At 34.6% G+C, this 19,513-nt stretch overlaps 1 protein-coding gene across 1 annotated transcript in view; it reads right to left on the reverse strand.

The window, feature by feature from the left end:
* abca3b (ATP-binding cassette, sub-family A (ABC1), member 3b) overlaps positions 1 to 19,513 on the reverse strand; it is a 42,192-nt gene that overhangs the window by 9,536 nt on the left and 13,143 nt on the right. Inside the window, exons 5-17 of the mRNA XM_052552240.1 lie at positions 19,245 to 19,410; positions 16,045 to 16,304; positions 15,847 to 15,963; positions 14,204 to 14,324; positions 10,205 to 10,378; positions 9,942 to 10,123; positions 7,246 to 7,392; positions 7,003 to 7,132; positions 5,342 to 5,496; positions 3,815 to 3,970; positions 3,058 to 3,268; positions 2,473 to 2,623; positions 1,112 to 1,210 (exon numbers count right to left, since the gene is read on the reverse strand). Of these exons, the coding sequence (XP_052408200.1) occupies positions 1,112 to 1,210; positions 2,473 to 2,623; positions 3,058 to 3,268; positions 3,815 to 3,970; positions 5,342 to 5,496; positions 7,003 to 7,132; positions 7,246 to 7,392; positions 9,942 to 10,123; positions 10,205 to 10,378; positions 14,204 to 14,324; positions 15,847 to 15,963; positions 16,045 to 16,304; positions 19,245 to 19,410 (2,069 nt within the window). The remainder of the gene's footprint in view (positions 1 to 1,111; positions 1,211 to 2,472; positions 2,624 to 3,057; positions 3,269 to 3,814; positions 3,971 to 5,341; positions 5,497 to 7,002; positions 7,133 to 7,245; positions 7,393 to 9,941; positions 10,124 to 10,204; positions 10,379 to 14,203; positions 14,325 to 15,846; positions 15,964 to 16,044; positions 16,305 to 19,244; positions 19,411 to 19,513) is intronic.

Raw genomic sequence — 19,513 nt, forward strand, 5'->3', positions numbered from 1 at the left:
AGGAGGATCTACATGAAAAGAGAGTGGCCCTTACTGGGACAAGGCTGGGCGGCCATTGTATGTGCCAACACAAAAGTGGTTATGTAAAATGTAGAAGGGTTCACAAAAATGAAGCTGAAGGAGAAATAGCATTGAATCTGTCAGTCTGTACCACGACCTACAGCTAATGGCTGTTTAAAGTGGGACAGAAGATTTAGGACTGCACTTGAGCTCTGCAAAACTGTTAGGAAAAATGTTGAGGGGATGGAAAAAGGAGCAGTGGTTAAGAGCGCTCTTGTGAATGACACAGGTCTGCAGCGTATGTTTTCAGAGCACAGGGCTGTAATTGAGTCCTGCAAAATCACACTTCTCAGTTCTCTGTAGGGTTGAGAAGTCATGCAAACCAGTCCTTTTGAACGAATCCGTTCGTAGATCTAATTCAGAAGTTATTTTTGAAGTCGCAGAAGACTGAAAGAGCATTTCAAGTCCAGGGCATGATTTTGGACTGGATGCATGCGGTCAGTGTTCAAATCTTTCTCAGGGAGCATACGGTTTACACAATACTGTAGCTGTTGAAATAGTTTAACTTCTTCCAGCAATACACTTTTCACTTCAATTTCAAGCTTTTTTTTACATTTCATCAAACACGCTCATGTAGTAAACGAGAAAAGCCATCATCTGTGCTAGGTGACTGAATTATGCTAATAATAATGCATTTATGCATTTTCTTTTGTTTGTGACATTATTAAACGAATACACAGCTTTGGAGTGATTTTGAGATTTTAAAAGAGAGTAAGACAAAAACACTGAATAACACTGAAATAAAATAAAGACCTGATGAAAAACTTTTAAAAAAAGAAACAAGAATTAGAGATGCCTAGGCAGCTAACTTAAGTTTAAGATGAATAAAAAATTGTAAGCTATATAGAAATATAGCTTTAAAAATGATAAACGTAACCAGCACAAGAAAATGACTAAATATTTAATAATACACAATTTCCACAAAATTTAAAAATGACAAAATTAAATAAAAATAGTAAATACTATAATAGTATAGTATAAGAGTATGCCAAATGACAAGTCTGTGGGAAGAGGTATGTTTAGAGATTGGTTATTATTCGTGGTGAAGTACCTGAGAAAAACCTCCTCCATCGTGGTGACGGACGCCCCATAGCTGGCGATGCCCAACTCATCTCGATTCATCTCCAGCTCAGCAAACAGCAGCTCAAACCTCAACACACATGAATATCAATCACTTCTGCCAAATTCATCCACATACATGTTCATCTTACTGCTATTTTATATTAGTTAAAAGAATGCAAACCTATTATGCTAATGTCACTGAAAACTTGCATGAAGCATCTCAAAAGTAGTCAATATATTATTAATAAGCTAGATCAGATGTCTACAAATACCCTTTGATTGCACTGTAAAATTGTTTGCAAAATATGAACAATTATGGACTACTTTTATAATATATTTATGGTACTTTTGCCCATTTTTGGAGCTTGATTAAATTTATAAAAATGCTTTTTTAGTTAAATGCAATGTTACTTTAGTGTCACAGAGCTACATTTATATTTGTGTTAATATTTTGAAAGAAATCATTTTATATTTTCTGTTTTCATGTTAATGTTTAAGCAATTTTATGTGTTAATATATATAAAGCTTCAGTTTTGGTAATTTTTGTAAATGTGATAAAGTAATGAGAAATGTTTCACTGGTTAGTTTAGGTTTATTTTTGTATTATATATATATATATATATATATATATATATATATATATATATATATATATATATATACACACACTTTTAAATATTAAATACATGTATATTCAGCATTTTATTTCAGTGTCTGTTTATTTTATTTCAAGTCATTTTTTAAGATTTTAGTTTTAGTGAACAACCTGGTTTCATAAAAACATTTTGGATACTTTAAGGATCAGGACAAATAAAAATGATAAAAAAATCCCTTTTCAGATGCACTTTTGCTTTGAAGAAGTGCTTTTAGGCCGTTAGTCTCTCACTGACGGTGGTTTAGTGAGTCAGGGACGAGAAACACATGTCTGATGAACAGAGCGGACGGTTGTTTCGAGACCTTCACTAAAAAACAGATCAGTGGGTACATTGAGTCTGTCTGTCGCTACAGCAGCTCACAAGAACCAGACAAAATTCTCATTAGCCTCATCTTTCTGAATACATCAAACCCTTTTTCATTAGTCATTGTCTCTTGTAAGAGTTTGTGCAATTAAAGTTATTGATTTAAGGCCATGAGGATGAGACCTTGATGTTTGCATTCTTGTTAACTGAGTCTAACATGTAATCTCTTCGAATCAGAGGTTGTTGTAGCACATGCACTTATAAAAAACTGGACAAACTCTACTAAACATGCAACACAATTAGGTAAAGTGGACAATGTTTCTTCCCACTGTTTGAAATGCATTGCACAAGGCGTATGGTTTCAGTGCATGTGCAGTCAGTGTTGTCTTACCGGCTGGTGCTCTCTTTGGGCAGTATGTAGGAGAGTTCAGCGCCTGCGTTGCTCTCGAGAGTGGCATCAGGCACATACATGTGCACTACACGGCTGATCTCGGACACGTTACAAAACGCATCCTTCACTATAACCATGTGGTAACCAGCACCTGTAAAAATACAAGATTAAATCACATACTTGTTTTTTTTTTTGGAGACTACTACCTGGAAGCAAAGCTCTTATAGTAGCAAAACACTGCTTTTAAATGGGTCATGAACTGCCTTTTTTTATTATTATTATTTTATAATGTTCCCTCAGGTCCACTTATAGTGTAAACAAGATTTGTACATCAGAATGTAGCAGTAATAGGTTATTTTGTGTCCTGTTTTTGACCCTTTCTGAAGAACAGTCTGTTTTTACAGGAGAGGTGCATTCAAGTAAATGGAAGTAAATGCCAACTGCTATGATTGGTTCTGCATAAAATAATAGATATTATACAGACAAAAAGTTTGAATCTCATCTCCCACCCCTTATATAATCATCTGCACAAACGTCCTGTGTGAACCTCTTTCTGTTCCCGTCATGATCTTGCGGCGGTCTCACCGTATTTGTTCTTGAGGAAGAGCGGCGAGCCGCAGCACTGGAGCTCTCCGCTGGCCATGATGGCGATGCGATCTCCCAGCAGGTCGGCCTCGTCCATGAAGTGTGTGGTGAGCAGGATGGTGCGGCCGCGCTTCTCGCCCTGCAGCAGGTCCCAGGTGGCCCGGCGGGCTGAGGGGTCCATTCCTGAGGTGGGCTCGTCCAGCATCACCACCTACAGGAGAATAAACCAAATAAGAGTAAGCACATGGACTGTGTTAGCATTAGAGTGGCTAATGGGAAACTTACGTACCGTATTTCCCGGACTATAAGTCGCACTTTTTTCATAGTTTGGCTGGTCCTGCGACTTATAGTCAGGTGCGACTTATTTATCAAAATTAACTTGACATGAAGCAAGAAAAAAATTAACTAAGAGAAAACATTACCGTCTCCAGCCACGAGAGGGCGCTCTATGCTGCTCATTGCTCCTGTAGACTACCACTGAGCAGCATAGAGCGCCCTCTCGTGGCTGGAGACGATAATGTTTTCTCTTGGTTCTTGGTTCTAAATAAATGCGACTTATAGTCCAGTGCGACTTATATATGTTTTTTTCCTCATCATGACGTATTTTTGGACTGATGCAACTTATACTCAGGTGCGACTTATAGTCCGAAGATGTAAAATCCAAACTAATCCAACATGGAGATGGATAAACAAAACACAAATGGAAAAACATCTGCTAAACGTAAAATGTAGCGTGAAATGCAAAGTGTTGCGTGACCTTTGAGTCTCCGATTAAAGCAATGCCGATGGAAAGCTTCCTCTTCATCCCGCCAGAGAGGGTTTTGGATCGTGCATGACGCTTGTCCTCCAAATTCAGGATCCGAAGGATGCGGTCCACCTCGTCAGGGATCTTTTTGCGAGGATAACCCTTCAGCTGAACAGAAGAGACAAGATCTGTGAAGATCCATCTGAATGCTGAATACCGTGCAAGAGCTGGGTTCAGAAGTAAACATGCCATTCGTTTTCTCCACAGGCTACTGATTTTTAACAATAACTTGCAAAGCTTTAGAAACAGACATACTGTGATGATCTACGACATTGTTTATGGATTGTATATGCTTTAGTTTTCCAACATTATTTCAACGTTATCAAATTCCTTGTGAATAACTACATTACAACATTTTCTGCAGAGGAATCTCCACCAATCAGAGAATCGCAGCAAACGCTCTCTAACTACTTATATATTTGTATATATATATATATATATATATATATATATATATATATATATATATATATATATATATATATATATATATATATATATATATATATATATATATATCATGCATATTGTGCAACAAAATAAAAAAAAAATTTTATACTAGTAACTCTAAATGAATCATTTAGTATTTCTACATTGTTTTGTTTTTTATTAGAATTACATCCACAGTGCTTCATGGGTTTATAGCTCTTTCCTTCATTAAAGCTGTAAAATTTTGTCTTGTTTAATTTTCACAAAGCTTTCTGCTTTAAATCAAAGTTTGATTCACCTCATAGCTGGCAAGGATAGAATAATTAGGCTAAAACTAGAACAATTTAAAAAAAGGCTTTCACATTTTTATATATACATTTTTTTTTTTTTTTCTTATTTAGATTGACTTGATTCATTAAAATTACTAAACCCCCCCCCCCCCAAAAAAGATTAAAACCATCTAGACCTAATAGTATAACAAAACCAAACAAGCAAGTTTACTAAAAAGTTTATTAAACTCGAACTAAAACCATAAAAACATCTGTTACTTAAACTTTAACTGAAATGATATAAAATAAAACATAATATAAAATATAAAACACTGTATTAAATAACTAAACAAAAACTGAAAACTTTTTTATAAAACACATATAGACAAAAAAACTACACTAAAATAACCAAAAGCTACATTTTATAGAATGTTACTTTAAAATGAAAACGAAAAAATCCAATCTAAAAATAAAAACTAATTAAAAAACTACTGTATTATAGTCTCTCAGTGTTACCAAAATAACACTTGTAGCTGGTTGGTTTGGTTTGAAGGCTTTTAACTCTTTAATGAAGTCTTTTCTTTTAATTCATATGTGAAAAAGGAACAGAATTTATCTTCTTTTATCTGAACTTTATCGGAATAATGATGTCACTGATAATGAGGGTGGGAACTGTTGCTGAAGTTTTCAAGAAAAACAGCACATAGAGCATGTTATGAATGAAAGATGGATTACGTAGATGAGCTGTGTTTCTACACAGACGTCGTCGGTCTGCATCTACCTGTGTGAAGAAGAGCAGGTGTTCTCGGACGGTCAGGTTGTCGAAGAGCACGTCGTGCTGCGGACACAGACCCAGGCTTCGGCGGATCAGAGCCATGTCCTGACATATGTCGTAACCGCTAATGTACGCACGGCCACTGCTGGGAGGGAAAAGGCCTGAGAATGAAGAGACAGAGAGAGTCTGAATGATGTAAAGAAGCGATCAACTCTGACTGACCTCCGTTATGACTGTTTATGAGTTTATATATGTAAGAGATAACGTTAAGCTTGGCAAGAGTGAATGTGTGCGATCAGAGGCCTGTATTTAGTTAATAAATATGCATATCTAAAGACTTTTGTAAGTAGTTCTGGATAAGAACATTTGCTAAATGACTTCGATATGAATGAAAATGTCGGGCTACAAGCTAATTTCACAGTAAATGAAAGCTACAGTATGCTTGTTTGTGGCCGTACTACAAGCTGCTAACACAAAAAGTAGCTAAACTGTGAAGGCATTTAAGAGGAAAATATATTTTTAAAATATAACTTATAATCAGTTTATATACAGTACTTTTCCTAAACCATTAAGTTAACTGAAACTACATAACATTGTAGCTATATAACATGCTGCTAACAAAGAATAGCTAAACTGTTATAATTTTTAAAGGCAAAATATATTTTTTAAAATATACTTATAATCGGTTTAATTAGGGGACGCACGATCATGACAAAAATTATAATTGTCAATTATTCCCTTGAAATTACAATTTATGTTTGATGCAACTGTGTGCTGTATGTTTATATAAATAAACAAGCTGAAAACACTAACTGAAAAAAAAGTGCTTTTATATTGTATTAAGCCTTAAATGTCAACTAAACATCTGACTGGTTTCTGCTTTAAATGATAAAAGAGTTAAAATATGAATGGTATTATAATATTATACTAAAACTAAAGCAATAGAAAAACCATTTTGATAATGTGAAAAAAAAAAAACATCTTAAGCTTGCAGTATAACATAAGTGGACTTTAAACGATTAATTGCCGCTTTGAATGATTACGTAATTTAAATCGCGATTAGAAATTTGATTACTCGTGCAGCCCTAAGTTACGAAGCTACATTCAAACTAGCTAAAAGCTAATCATAATTTCAGGTAAATTAAAAGCTAGACTAGATTGTAGCTATACACAAGCTGCTAACAAACTATGAAAACATTTAAGGGGTCAATCAATACTTTAAATAATATATAAAAAAACTACTTATAATCAGTTTATCCACAAGTTGTGAGGCTACTTTCAAAATAGCTACAACTTACTCATAATTTAATGACGTTAAACACACACACACATATATATAGCTACATTACACAATAAGCTACAAACATAAAGTGTTGACATTCATCTTATTGTAAGATCACATGATTCACTTCTGATTTTAACAAGATTTACACTATGAAAACATAATTTAACTGAATCAAACTTTCAACCACAAAACTGATGATATACACTGTCATGTAGGATATTACAAGAAAAACAGATATGAATCAAATGAATCATTTATGGAATCCGTTCATTAACACCATTCAAACAAACTGACTCGCTAAAATGAATCACATTTCCTAAAGCAATATTAGAGGGACAGTCACACTATTTTACACATAAAACGACACCGTTGTGTTCATTACCTGTCAGCATTGAAAGCGTGGTGCTCTTGCCCGCTCCGTTGTGACCCAGCAGGACAGTGATCTGGCCTTCGAACATGTTGAGCGTTAAATCCCTCACCGCCTCCTTGGTCTTATTTCCCACTTTGAAAACCTGCAACAGAAGGATCCACACGTTCACGTTCTCCAACCGTTTCTACAGGTGACCCACACTGACCTTGAGTCTCTCATCTGTCCACTATGACTCTAATATACATCTGATGATACCTTTGCCAAATGTTTGATCTTGACCCCTGAGACCAGTCCAGCTGGCTCCTCTTCAATGAATTCGCCCTTCGACACCTTCTCGGCCTCCTCCTCTTCCTCCTTCTCCTTCTGTAGGGTCACACGGGGGCTGCTGCACCAGTATGAGGGCTGAGAACAGACGAGGAGGAGAAATATTAGATAAACACATTCATAACATTATGCCATAATGGCTAAACGTTCCCCATTTGTATCATAAACATTCACGTAATGTTCTCGCTCATAAAATGTAAATGAGTGCAAAGGCCTGTTCACGTTAACAATGACAATTATAAGATACTAATAACTATATTATTGCTCACACCAAGGTTGGATTCTGGTTGGCAGTCAATGTTTTTATCGTTCATCGGCTGAAAAGAAAAAATTATTCCGAAAGTGATTCCATTGATATTATTCCTCTGCATCATTAATCATGAGAGTTGTGCTGCAGATTACATTATTCTCTTAAATTTAGATCGATATTTAAATCTTTATGGTGCATGTTGTCCATGGTTCACATGATCAGTTGAACTTGTTGCGAAATGACTGATTGCGTGGATTCCTATTGGAAAAATCGACTGGATTTCGCAGTTGAATATCGACTCAACAATGTTACATGTAGTCGCAGTTTAAACATTCGAAGTCTAAGGGTAAAATCAATCAATTTACCAATGCGATTCAATCGACCTGCTATTTCAGAGCTTTCTGTAAATATTTAGTTTATACGTAAAGTTACGTTTCAACTATGTTTAGTGCTGAAATGCAAACCATTAAAATGCTGAAAAACAAAGTTGTTTCTGCTGCGAAATAGAGAGACCAACTTGGACAAATTGTGCAGATTCACATTGAAATAACAGGATTTTTCACGTGAAAATCAAGTAAATATGACTGGAACATGTCTGTCAAGTAAAAGATTACTTTGAATATGTAATATAGGATTTTATTTCCGATAATTGTAAATATGCATCGCTGAAAAAAACATGCTTAAACCAGCCTAAACTGGTTTTACTCACAATGTATACCTTATTAAAAAAATGGTAGCACTTGGCACAGCTAAAAAAATATATAAAAATCGTATGACTTTTCCAGGTATAAGAATCAAACCTTTAAAATACCCAGGTTTTTATAGACAATTTGAACCCTGGTATGAGAAATAATACAATTGAAATTATTAAAACAAGAAATACCAAGAATCATATAAGCCTTATCTTATTTTAACGCTTGTTTTGCTTTATTTGAAATCATTTTAAGCCATACTGAATCCCCCTTGGAAACAGTCCAGGAAGAAGACCAGCTAAGACCAGACAACCAGCATAGATTGGTTTAAGATTAATTAATAAACCAGCATAGATTGGTTCGTTTCAGCAGAGTGCTCAGGTAACATTTAATGTGACATCCATCACGTCCACAGAATAAACTATGTCATTGCTACAGCCGTTCAAATCCCTAAACGTGAACAACAGTAATAAGTGATGCTTGCCATGGAAAACACCACTAAAAGCGAATAATAAGTAACTAATGAAGTGTAAGAAATTCCTGCAAACCCATAAATCTGTGGACACATTTACAGATAAGTTCAAGAACCAGGTCATTCATTAAGTTACACTCGGTGTACAAAGGCATTTGTGTATTAACGGTTTTCCTGCCGAGACCAAATGCTTCCTGTCTTTCAAGAGCCCGGAGGTCAGGAAAGTCACTCAAGTTGTGCTCGTGCTGGTTCTCACTACCTCGCACTTTGAGGACTTCCCATGGGCGAACCGCTGATCTCTGTTCACGAGGCCAAAATAAATCTACTTTGAGCACAGTTTCGCAAGAAAACTAATCCATGTGATGCGCACGAGGAAGTCTGAGGAAATAATCGCTCAAAATAAACACGCCCATGGTCAAAAGGTCTGAAGGTCGGATAAACAAAACATTGTTAAGAAGAAAATTCTGCTATTATCTTCCTAAAAATAAAGTTACAAATATTTTGCAGTGCCAAAAACATTTTATTATAATCATGTTAAAAACTAAACTTAATAACAACAATGAGCTCGTGAAAACAATGTTCTTAAAAATCATAGTAATTATTAACTTATTAAAGTCTGAATAACCTTCAACTTGTCTTAAATTCTCAAAGGGAGGTTGTTTAACAAATTCGTTAGCATTGCAACATACTGTAACACTAGTGACATACATTACAATAACTAGGGATGTGCGTGAGTTCATATGATTATATAAACAACGATCTGTCGTGATCATACATGATCTGACTTTTTGCTTATTTGAAATTCAATTAAAAAAAAAATATCTCCAATTTATGCAAATTTATGAAATTTCCACGAAAAAATAATAATAATAATTCACGAACGACTTAAGAACTTTCCAAGAATTGCACTATAGTCTAATCAACAAATGCAAATTTTGTAAGCATTTACTCCTATTATTTTGAAGGATGTTAGTAACCAAACAGTTTCCGTTTCCATTGACTATAATTGTTTTTTTTTTCGTCCATACAGTGCAATGGAAACCAAAACCATTCAGTTGCCAGCATTCTTCAAAGTATGTTCTTTTGACAAAGTGATACAAGATAAAACATTTGACTAACCTTTTAGGAAACAGCTTAACTTCTTAATAAACTCAAGGCCTTGTCTAGCAGCTGATACTGCCCACCAGTTGATGTGCGAGTACACAAAACTCACCAGAATGAAGAAGTACCATGGACGAGGGACTCCATATTCTCCCGGGAACACGGCTTCCATGTACCAGGCCACCAGAGCGTACAGCACCGAGTCCAGCAGCAGCAGACCCAGCACGTGAGCCAGAGAGAAGTCATCGTCCACCGTCACCGGCTCAAACAGGTTACACCACTGGATGCCCGTCCCTGAGGACCACACAGGACACGAGCGTCAGTTTAAGATTAGATTAGAGCAGCAGCGGTGTGGGGTTCAGTCGGAGCCCTGACCTTTGCCCTCGAACATGCCGATCAGCTGGGCTCCCATGGCCATGGCCACGTTGGAGATGAGGCAGGCGGAGACTTTCTGGGCGTGCGACAGCAGGTCATAGCGAGGCCACAGGAAGACGTACGGCAGGTAGCTCAGGAAGTAGATGAAGCCGCCCGCTGCTGCGGCCACATTCGCTGCGGGAGACCAACACATGTCATTAAAACTAGGTTTCACTCAGGATTATATCAAAACAACCTCCCTGCGAAATGAAAAGGAAGAAATGATATTTTACTATAAGATGCTATTTAAAGACCTTTAAGATGCTTGATATTGTTTCATTGGTTTTAACATCGTACTGCAATGTTTTTACATGTATAATTACTTACAATGGAGTTTCTTTGTATAAAACTACTGTGACATAACAATTCTTGCTGATTTACATAAAGGTAACAAAACAAATCATAATATTATTTAAAAGTGCTTATTTAAATATTTATATTCAAGTTTTCATTATATTTTTAACAAAAAAATCATATTTTAATTAAAATTATTTTCAGATTATATTAATAATAATTCAGGGAGAAATGTATTATTCTCAGGAGAAGATTTTTTCAAAAAAATGTAAAAGTTACAATTAAATCACACTTAAATATGTGTGTGTATGTGTGTGTGTGTGTTTTCTCATATTTTGTATATCCTGTAATGTAATATGTTATGATATATGATAACACTTTATACTTAATTGAAGACAGCAATACAAATACTACTATTTGTAGACACTTTAATATTGAAATATTATTTGTTTTTATATTTTATTTTAAGTTTTTATACAAAAAAATTATAATTCTTTATTTTTTCATATTGTATTAATGTGAATTTGGGAAGAAATGTATAAAAGTCAGCGTTAGGAAAAAATTGGTAATTTTTAGGTAAATAGGTAAATAAAAAAAATTAATACACTAATTCTTGATGATTAAAAAAAAAATGAAAATCTAAAAGTAAATACAAACAAAATTTATAAATACTTTACTAATGTTTAAATTATTCATTTTTATGTTTTATATAGTGTTTTATTATTTATTTATTTTTTTCCACATAATATTAATGAGATTTTGGAGACAAATGTATGAGACAAATAATACTACCATTGTTTATGAAAAAAATATATTTAAATATTATTTATTTGTGTGTTTTATTTTTTTTAAACAATAAAAAAAACATTCATTATTTTTTTTCACAGATATTTTTACAAATATATGGGGGGAAATGTATTAAAGTCTAATTCTGACAGTGAGGAAAAAAAGGAAACTGTAAAAGAAAAGAAACATACAAACAACAAAAAAGTAAAAGTCAAATCTATCTATCTATCTATTTTATATATATATATATATATATATATATATATATATATATATATATATATATATATATATATATATATATATATATATATTATTATTTCTAAATACAGTGTGATTTTTTTTAAGTAGTTTCTCTGGGGTGAACGTGACCTGTTTTTGTGCCATTCACTCTCCCCAGCATGAGATTCAGAGTGTGAGATGTAATGAGTCTCCATTATGATGCTCCAGAATCAAACCCCTTCACTCACACTCACACTCACACTCACACACACACACACACACACACACAAAAGAGCCAATGCGAGAAAGCGCAGTGAAAAGAGTGGCACCGCTGCTCAACAAATGGAAGAAAATGACACACTGGTCTATTTTTACATTCACATCTCGAAGGGAAGCAGAGATGCGAAGAACCTCTTCACACTCAACAATATGTGATTTGGGCTTTGAATGGGCCAAATGTGGCAGAGCAGGACATGTTGATTAAGGCCCACGTTCAGCTTTCTGAACCCCAGAACACAGTCTCTTGGGGCTTTTTAAGACAGAGGGTCATTGTACCGCACCGATTCGATTTCAGACACATGGCCTCGATTTGCTGTAAGAAAAAACAGCTGTTTATAAAACCACAATAATAAATAATAAAAGTTATGAGGAAACAAGATCTCGTCAAGAAAACATTCAGGTCATATTTCACCTTTAAAACAAGTCATTCTATATTGCTAAAGGAAGATATAACCATGAACAACAACCAAAGCGTTTGCCTTGAATTCAAACAAGCAATCATTTCCCTTAAACATTTCCCCAGGACAACATCTGATATTATATTTCCTGCCTGAGGCTGCATTTTACAGCACTGCCTCATTTCCTCCTACACATAACGCTATGTGTCACGATTTAATGCCAGAGCGCCTGAAATGTTGTTAAATCTGCCCATTAAATTAGGGATGCACGATAATATCGGCACAATATCGGTATCGGCCGATAAAAGCTTAAAATGACCATTATCGGTATCGGCCGATATGAATATTTCTGCCGATGAGCCAAACCGATATTCTCCAAGTGAAATAATTGACCTGTTTTTCAGATGTGAATGTCTGTCTACATTTGTAAAATAATACATTTATGGTAGAATCAGTACAGAAGAGATACATGGATTTCTCTTCAGTAAAATTAAAGTTTAAATATATCAGTATATATTTGTATATATATCGATATCGGTATCGGCATCGGCCAAAATTATTTTGAAAATATCGGCATATCGAATATCGGCCAAAATCCAATATCGTGCATCCCTACATTAAATGAATCCTTTGAGGACTTTATTAATGCATCGGCATATCTGAGCACCTTTTTAAATGCAATCTACTCATCTAACCCTTTCACATAAAAACAAAACATTAAATGTGTCGTGCCCGGTTTTAAAACACACAAATATGAAATATGGCAGTAAGAGCGGAGGGCATGTTATTTCAGCAAACAGAAGCTACAGTTTTATCTGGTTCTTCATATAAAAAAAGACAAAAATTTGGTCTTTTTGAAGCCTTTAATGGGAAAAAATGTTTTCTTTTTCTTTTTTTCCTGTACAAAAGTCTACACAGTCTTAAAACAAGATTCATTTATTTGAGATGCAAACTGACCTCAAATACTAAGTCGCATTTTCTGAAAAAAGTTTCTAATTTAAGGAAGTTTGTACTTAAAACAAGAGGTTAGAAATATAAAGTAAATTCAAAAGGAAAAGACAAAATATTTTCTTTCTCAAATGACAAAAATTTGCTCATGGTAATTTATTTATTTATTTATTTTTTTCAGAAAACCTAATTCATTTTGTTTATCTTTTTTCTTTTGTCCTGGAAAACAAGGCAAAAATATTCAATAAGAAATAGTTTTGTGGTCACCGTCAACTTAAATTACATGGAAATGATCAGCTTACAAAAATCATGATTTCTGCAGATTTTTTGCAAATGTGGTTGAGTAAATGATGACTGAGTTTTACATTATTTCTGCTGAACTACAGCTTTGACTGGAAACCACAGGCGCTGAAATGGCCAGTTCGGTCAGTTTCACAGCCAACACAAGAATGAAACGAAACGAAATGCACAAAACACCAATGCACATCTGATTTCCTATTCATTCCTCCCACCAGGACGAAGAGTTAACGTGTAAGAAACCTGCTCTTAAAGCACATCTACACATCTTATTATTAGCCGCCAATCAAACACAATACAGTCCAGCCAAGACTCCTGCGTTCACTCTCTCAAAGCATTTCTGGCATCAGAAAGGGTCAATAACTGCAACCTGAGCATTTTCCTCAGCTGGTCACCTGCTATTACACTTACACACAGTTTGCAGCAATCGAAGGTTTTTGTTTGCCAGAGAAAAGAAAGAAGTAGCGCATGATTCTGGACAAAGGAGAGCTGATTTCTGAAAGCTTTGTAAGAGTCGGGTTTAAACGCAGCTCAGATTGTTTCTGCATGTACTGAGCAAAAAACAGCAAATACATCCTATCTCTACTTTCTCTTTGTTCATGTTCTACTATCTCCAGCCTTTGATTATGAGGCTTTGTTTCTCACCATAATGATGCGGCTTGATTAAACGGCCATATATACAGTACTATATACTGTCAGAGAATACAGTGTTATGACAATCAGAAGAGAACGTCACCTCTGGAGAAGAAGGTGCTGATCATGAAGCTGAAGTTAATGGTGGACACGGCAAACACCAGCAGGAAGACGAACACCAGCGTGGGGTCGCTGTAGGTCAACACCGCTCCGTTAGGACTCACCTGACAGAGAAACAACAAGCTGACGTTACATTACAGACATTACCTACTGGAGATACCGCTGTTTGGACAAACTAGAAAACAGATGGGAACCGTAAGGAATCGAACATTTATGTTTCTCATTGAACTTAATGATTCGGATTCCTTAGTTCATCTATTAACCATTTATTGCATGCCTTTCAATTGCAATGTGGTTTAGAGAAATTTGTAAATTAAAACATATCAATATATTTTTCATCACTTGTTTGGCTTTAGAGAATTTATTATTATTGGCCAATTTTATAATTGCAGATTTCTAATGAAATGAGACGACTTTGAGTATTATTTCTGATTTTATTCAAGTATTTACTTTAATTATACATGTGCATCCTTATTTTTGTACTGCTTTAACAATGAATCGAATTTTCATTCAAAATAATTTTATTCATCATTATTCTGTATGTACACATATTTTTACTTTCGGTTTAGTTTAGTTTTGTCATTAGCAGTTTTAATAATAACAACTCTCTCTCTCTATTTATGTACACCATACAATTCTATATATAGTTTGAATGATATGTGTTTTTGGACAGGCGATGCCGATGCCCATATCTTGGGAAGCAGGCGATAGCCAATATAAAGTAGATATGATTTTTAAATTATTATTATTAATATTTAAGAATTTTTTTATCATTTGACAATGAATTAAAAAAATACATGTGTAAAAGAAACATGCTTATACTTTAGGTCGACCACTAATTCTATAGAACATTTATAATTTAACAAGATTGTACTGTACATTTATATGTATACAAATATATATATATATATATATATATATATATATATATATATATATAAATATATATTAGTGTATGTTTTAGAATACAGTGGGGTTTTTTTGGCTTTGGAAAAATGTATTATTATTGCCGAATTTCATAATAAAACATGCAAAAAATAAAACTAGTTTATTTTAACATGCAAATTACTAATGGAATCCATAGTCTTGATTATTATTCTTGAGTTTTACAGAAATATTTATTTAAAATACACATATATAATTGGATATTTAAGGTTTTATAATTGAATTATCATTCCTAATTTTTCCCTAATTTATTTTCATTTATAAGCATGTTATGCATACCAGATTATATAATATTTAATGTTTATAATAATGGAAATTGCATATGCTAATGTTTGCTTGAAAAATAGAGACTTCGTCAGTGATTTTTGAGGACATCAATTGGCCTTGACTGAATACTAATATAACATTTATTATTAAAAGCAAAAATCTTAATGAATATCATTTTATTAAAATGTATCTATATCATGTGTATCTGTGGAAAAATACAAAAATAAAAACACGAGTGCTTTTGTGCAACACGTGGAGCTTGTTCTGAAATAAAAACTGGTTCTCAGGACTCAAGTGAGCTAAAACAAGAAAACTTTTCAAAGAACGCAAACCGTAAAGTGGTATTTCTAGTAGCACAAGGCCCTCACAAAGAGCAGATCACATGACCAAAGTGGAAATATAACTTGAGTTTACCTTGACGCATATAAGTACGGTCACAAAGAAGATGGAGATGGAGAGGAAGAGGAGAAACATGAGGAACCAGGCGCTCCAGTGCAACCAGTTACTGAGACCCATCATGCGCATGTACTCCTGCGAAACACACACACACACACACACGGCTCAGTTGAGCTTTCTCACATCCAGAGCAACAGATGGCCCTTCTGTGTGTACCTTCAGCTTCCTCTCCTTCTCCTGCACCACAGCGCGGATGATATTCAGAGAGGTGTAGGTGAAGCTGAGCACCAGCAGCAGTGGCAGCTGGCTCTGGATGGCCAGGATGAAGATGTCGTAGATGAACACTGGGTAAGGGAAGCGGGCCAGCAGCACTTGGGCTCTCTTGAGGAGGGCCTCCGCCGCCGTGCTGTTGTAGGCCTTCATGATGGCCCGGTCCACCGCGTGCTGCACCTGCAGGAAGCCCTCGCGGTAATATCCTGTCCAGAGAGATACAACAAATATTGCCTTTTCTTTAAAAGAGCAAAAATCTGGGTTAAAGTGAGGTTAATGCCATGCAAGTAAATGAGGCCAATGCGCACATGTTAAAACTAGTAAAGCCTGAAAAGACCATGTGTGTGTTATTGTGATTTTACTAGTGTGACAAAATGTGTTCATCTTTGTGTGCCTGAAGTTACATTCAGTTCTATGTAATGTAAATGATTTTATAAAATAATACATTTTATATTGGATTGTGAATGCTTCACCTTAACCTGGTTGTCATTTAAGTTAAAAAATAATAATCATTTTAAAATATTTCAATTCATCAGAATGGCACAAAACTTGGTGACTCATTGCATTTGCTATATGAACACAAACATAAAAAGTTGAATTTGATAAAAAAAAAAAAATTTGAAATGTAACGGGAGCTATGAAAGATGCAGAGCAATTTTTTAAGAGGAGAGTCTACACAAAAACAGAAAGAAAATGTAATTTACAGTGAGGCACTTACAGTAAAGATAAATGTGACTAATCCATAAACATTAAAATATGCACCATTTCTACAATATGCATGTTAAAATTATTTAAATGCAAAAAAATAAATTACAAACCTTTTTTATAGTTATATGCAATTTTACAACGATGCAAAGACAATGCACAAAACATTACTGTAAAATTATTACTTAAAGCAAAAAAAGCAACAAAAATAATTAATTAATAATAAATAAAACAAAATCATAATTAAAACAATTATCTAATCCAATCTAAATGCAAAAAAAAATCTTATAATAACCTTTTTATGTGTAAAATCATATCAAATTTTATAGCGTTGCAATGACGATGCAATGTTATGAAAAAAAAAAAAAAAAAAAAATATATATATATATATATATATATATATATATATATATATATATATATATATATATATATATATATATATATACACACACACACACACACACATATATATATATATATATATATATATATATATATATATATATATATATATATATATATATATATACACACATATACACATATATATATATATATATACACATTTATACATATATATATATATATATATACACATATATACATATATATATATATATATATATATATATATATATATATATATATATATATATATATATATATATATACACACACACACACGTTTTACATTTTTGCTTTTACATCCTAAAAAAAAAAAAAAAACATTGTAAATACCTCACTGTAACCTCAATCTTTGGTCATTTTAGACCATACATTTTTAAGATTGTGATTTAATTTTTTTATGTTTTAATGCATCCGAATGGAGAATTTTGCTATATGAACACACACACAAAATTGTACATGATTCAAAAAGGCATAATGATCTTTTAAAATAGTCACGCTTCCGTTTTTAGTGGTCAAAAGTGACGGTAATAGCAAATGAATGGGCAAAATGAATACTTTGGGGTAAAATCTACAAATCACACAGCAATGAGGGGGTTAAACTCTAAAACAGCTATAATACCTCTGCTGAGCTTCTGAAGGTTACAAAGCTTAAACATTTATTGAAAATTCCTCACTGCTTCTTATGGCTTTTCAAACCATAATGACCCTCGAAGATCAAAACACTCACAGTGGGGTTTTTCACACTATAAAGCAGCTCAATGCAATTACATGCAGATGAAAGGACGACGGTGAAGCGTGGAGAGTCGTGCAGGCGGAGATCAAGATGTCATTTGTAGCACCGTTCCAAAAAAAAGAGGCCGACAGTCGTCAAAGTTCAGAGCCGAAGCTAACGCAGCGCTCGTGATTAATAACAGACACGCTGGCAGCACTGGAGGCATCAGACGAAGAGAGCGCTAACTAATCCTAATCACTTCCTAATCAATAGCTAGCACCGTCACGGGAAACAAGCCGGTTTGTCTCATCTGTTGACAGTAACTGGCAGCTGGTGTATCAAGTCTGTTGAAGGAAGAAATCGATCGGTCCAATATGCACTCTGATTGGTTGATTTGATTTGAGTTTTTTAATGAACTGATACTATTGTATTAGACTATAATTGTAGTTTTGCAGCTGTTAGCTTTAACATCATCTATATTTTAATGCATAAAAAATTCAACATTAAGCACAAGCGAATTTACAGACTTACTCTTGGAGAAATGTAGCATTACAACAGTTGTTCCCCAGTGGATGCACTGCAGTGAATGGGTGCCGTCAGAATGAGAGTCCAAACAGCTGATAAAAACATCATAATAATCCACAAGTAATCCACACCACTCCAGTCTATTAATTAATGTCTTGAGAATGGGAAAAACTGTGTGTTTGTAAGAAACAAATCGATCATTAAGATGTTTTTAACTTTAAACTGTCGTTAATGGCTGAAATACGAGTCATCTGGTCTGATTCAGGAGAGAAATATGCAGAAATCAAAAACAATTTACAGGCAAAAACAGTCCATAACATTTCTAAACAAATATGTAGGTGGGTTTAGACGTGAGAGACAACAGAAGATAAACATTTTCACTGGACACAGCATTATAATGGATTATGGACAGACAAAACGGTAAAAAAAAAAAAAAACGTGTTTAAATCATGGATTTTGTACAAACATGCAGCTTCTCGCTTCACCAGACATTAACTGACGGACTGGATTGGTGTGGATTACTTGAGGATTATTGTGATGTTTTTATCAGATGTTTGGACTCTCATTCTGACGGCACCCATTCACTGCAGAGGTTCCACTGCTGAGCAACTGATGTAATGCTACATTCCTCAAATCTGTTCTTGTGAAGAAACAAACTCCACTACATCTTGGACGGCCTGAAGGTGAGCACATTTTCTACGGAGTTTTTAAATTCACGGCCTGTAATTTTCTTATGTTGGGTTTATTGGTACTTTACAGCAACATTTCCCACAATGCATCAGTGTGGACTGACCTGGCGTGCCCCCGTGCTTCTCAAGTTGTTCTCTGGGCCCGGGCAGCTGGATCAGCGGGAACAGACGGAGCGTGTGCCAGTCCAGATCATTGTTGGGGTTGAGCTCAGACTTCTCGCGCGTCGGCGCGTTCCTGGGGCTGTACGTGAAGCGCAGATTATAGCTGACCTGCCACACACCAGATCAACAGTTACTTCACAACTCAACGTTTCACCTAATGCAGGGTCAAACCCCAAAGTGACGTGAGTGTCTTAAAAAAAGCCACAATAAA

Source organism: Carassius gibelio, chromosome B3 (assembly GCF_023724105.1).
Source record: "Carassius gibelio isolate Cgi1373 ecotype wild population from Czech Republic chromosome B3, carGib1.2-hapl.c, whole genome shotgun sequence".
Taxonomy (NCBI): Eukaryota; Metazoa; Chordata; class Actinopteri; order Cypriniformes; family Cyprinidae; genus Carassius; species Carassius gibelio.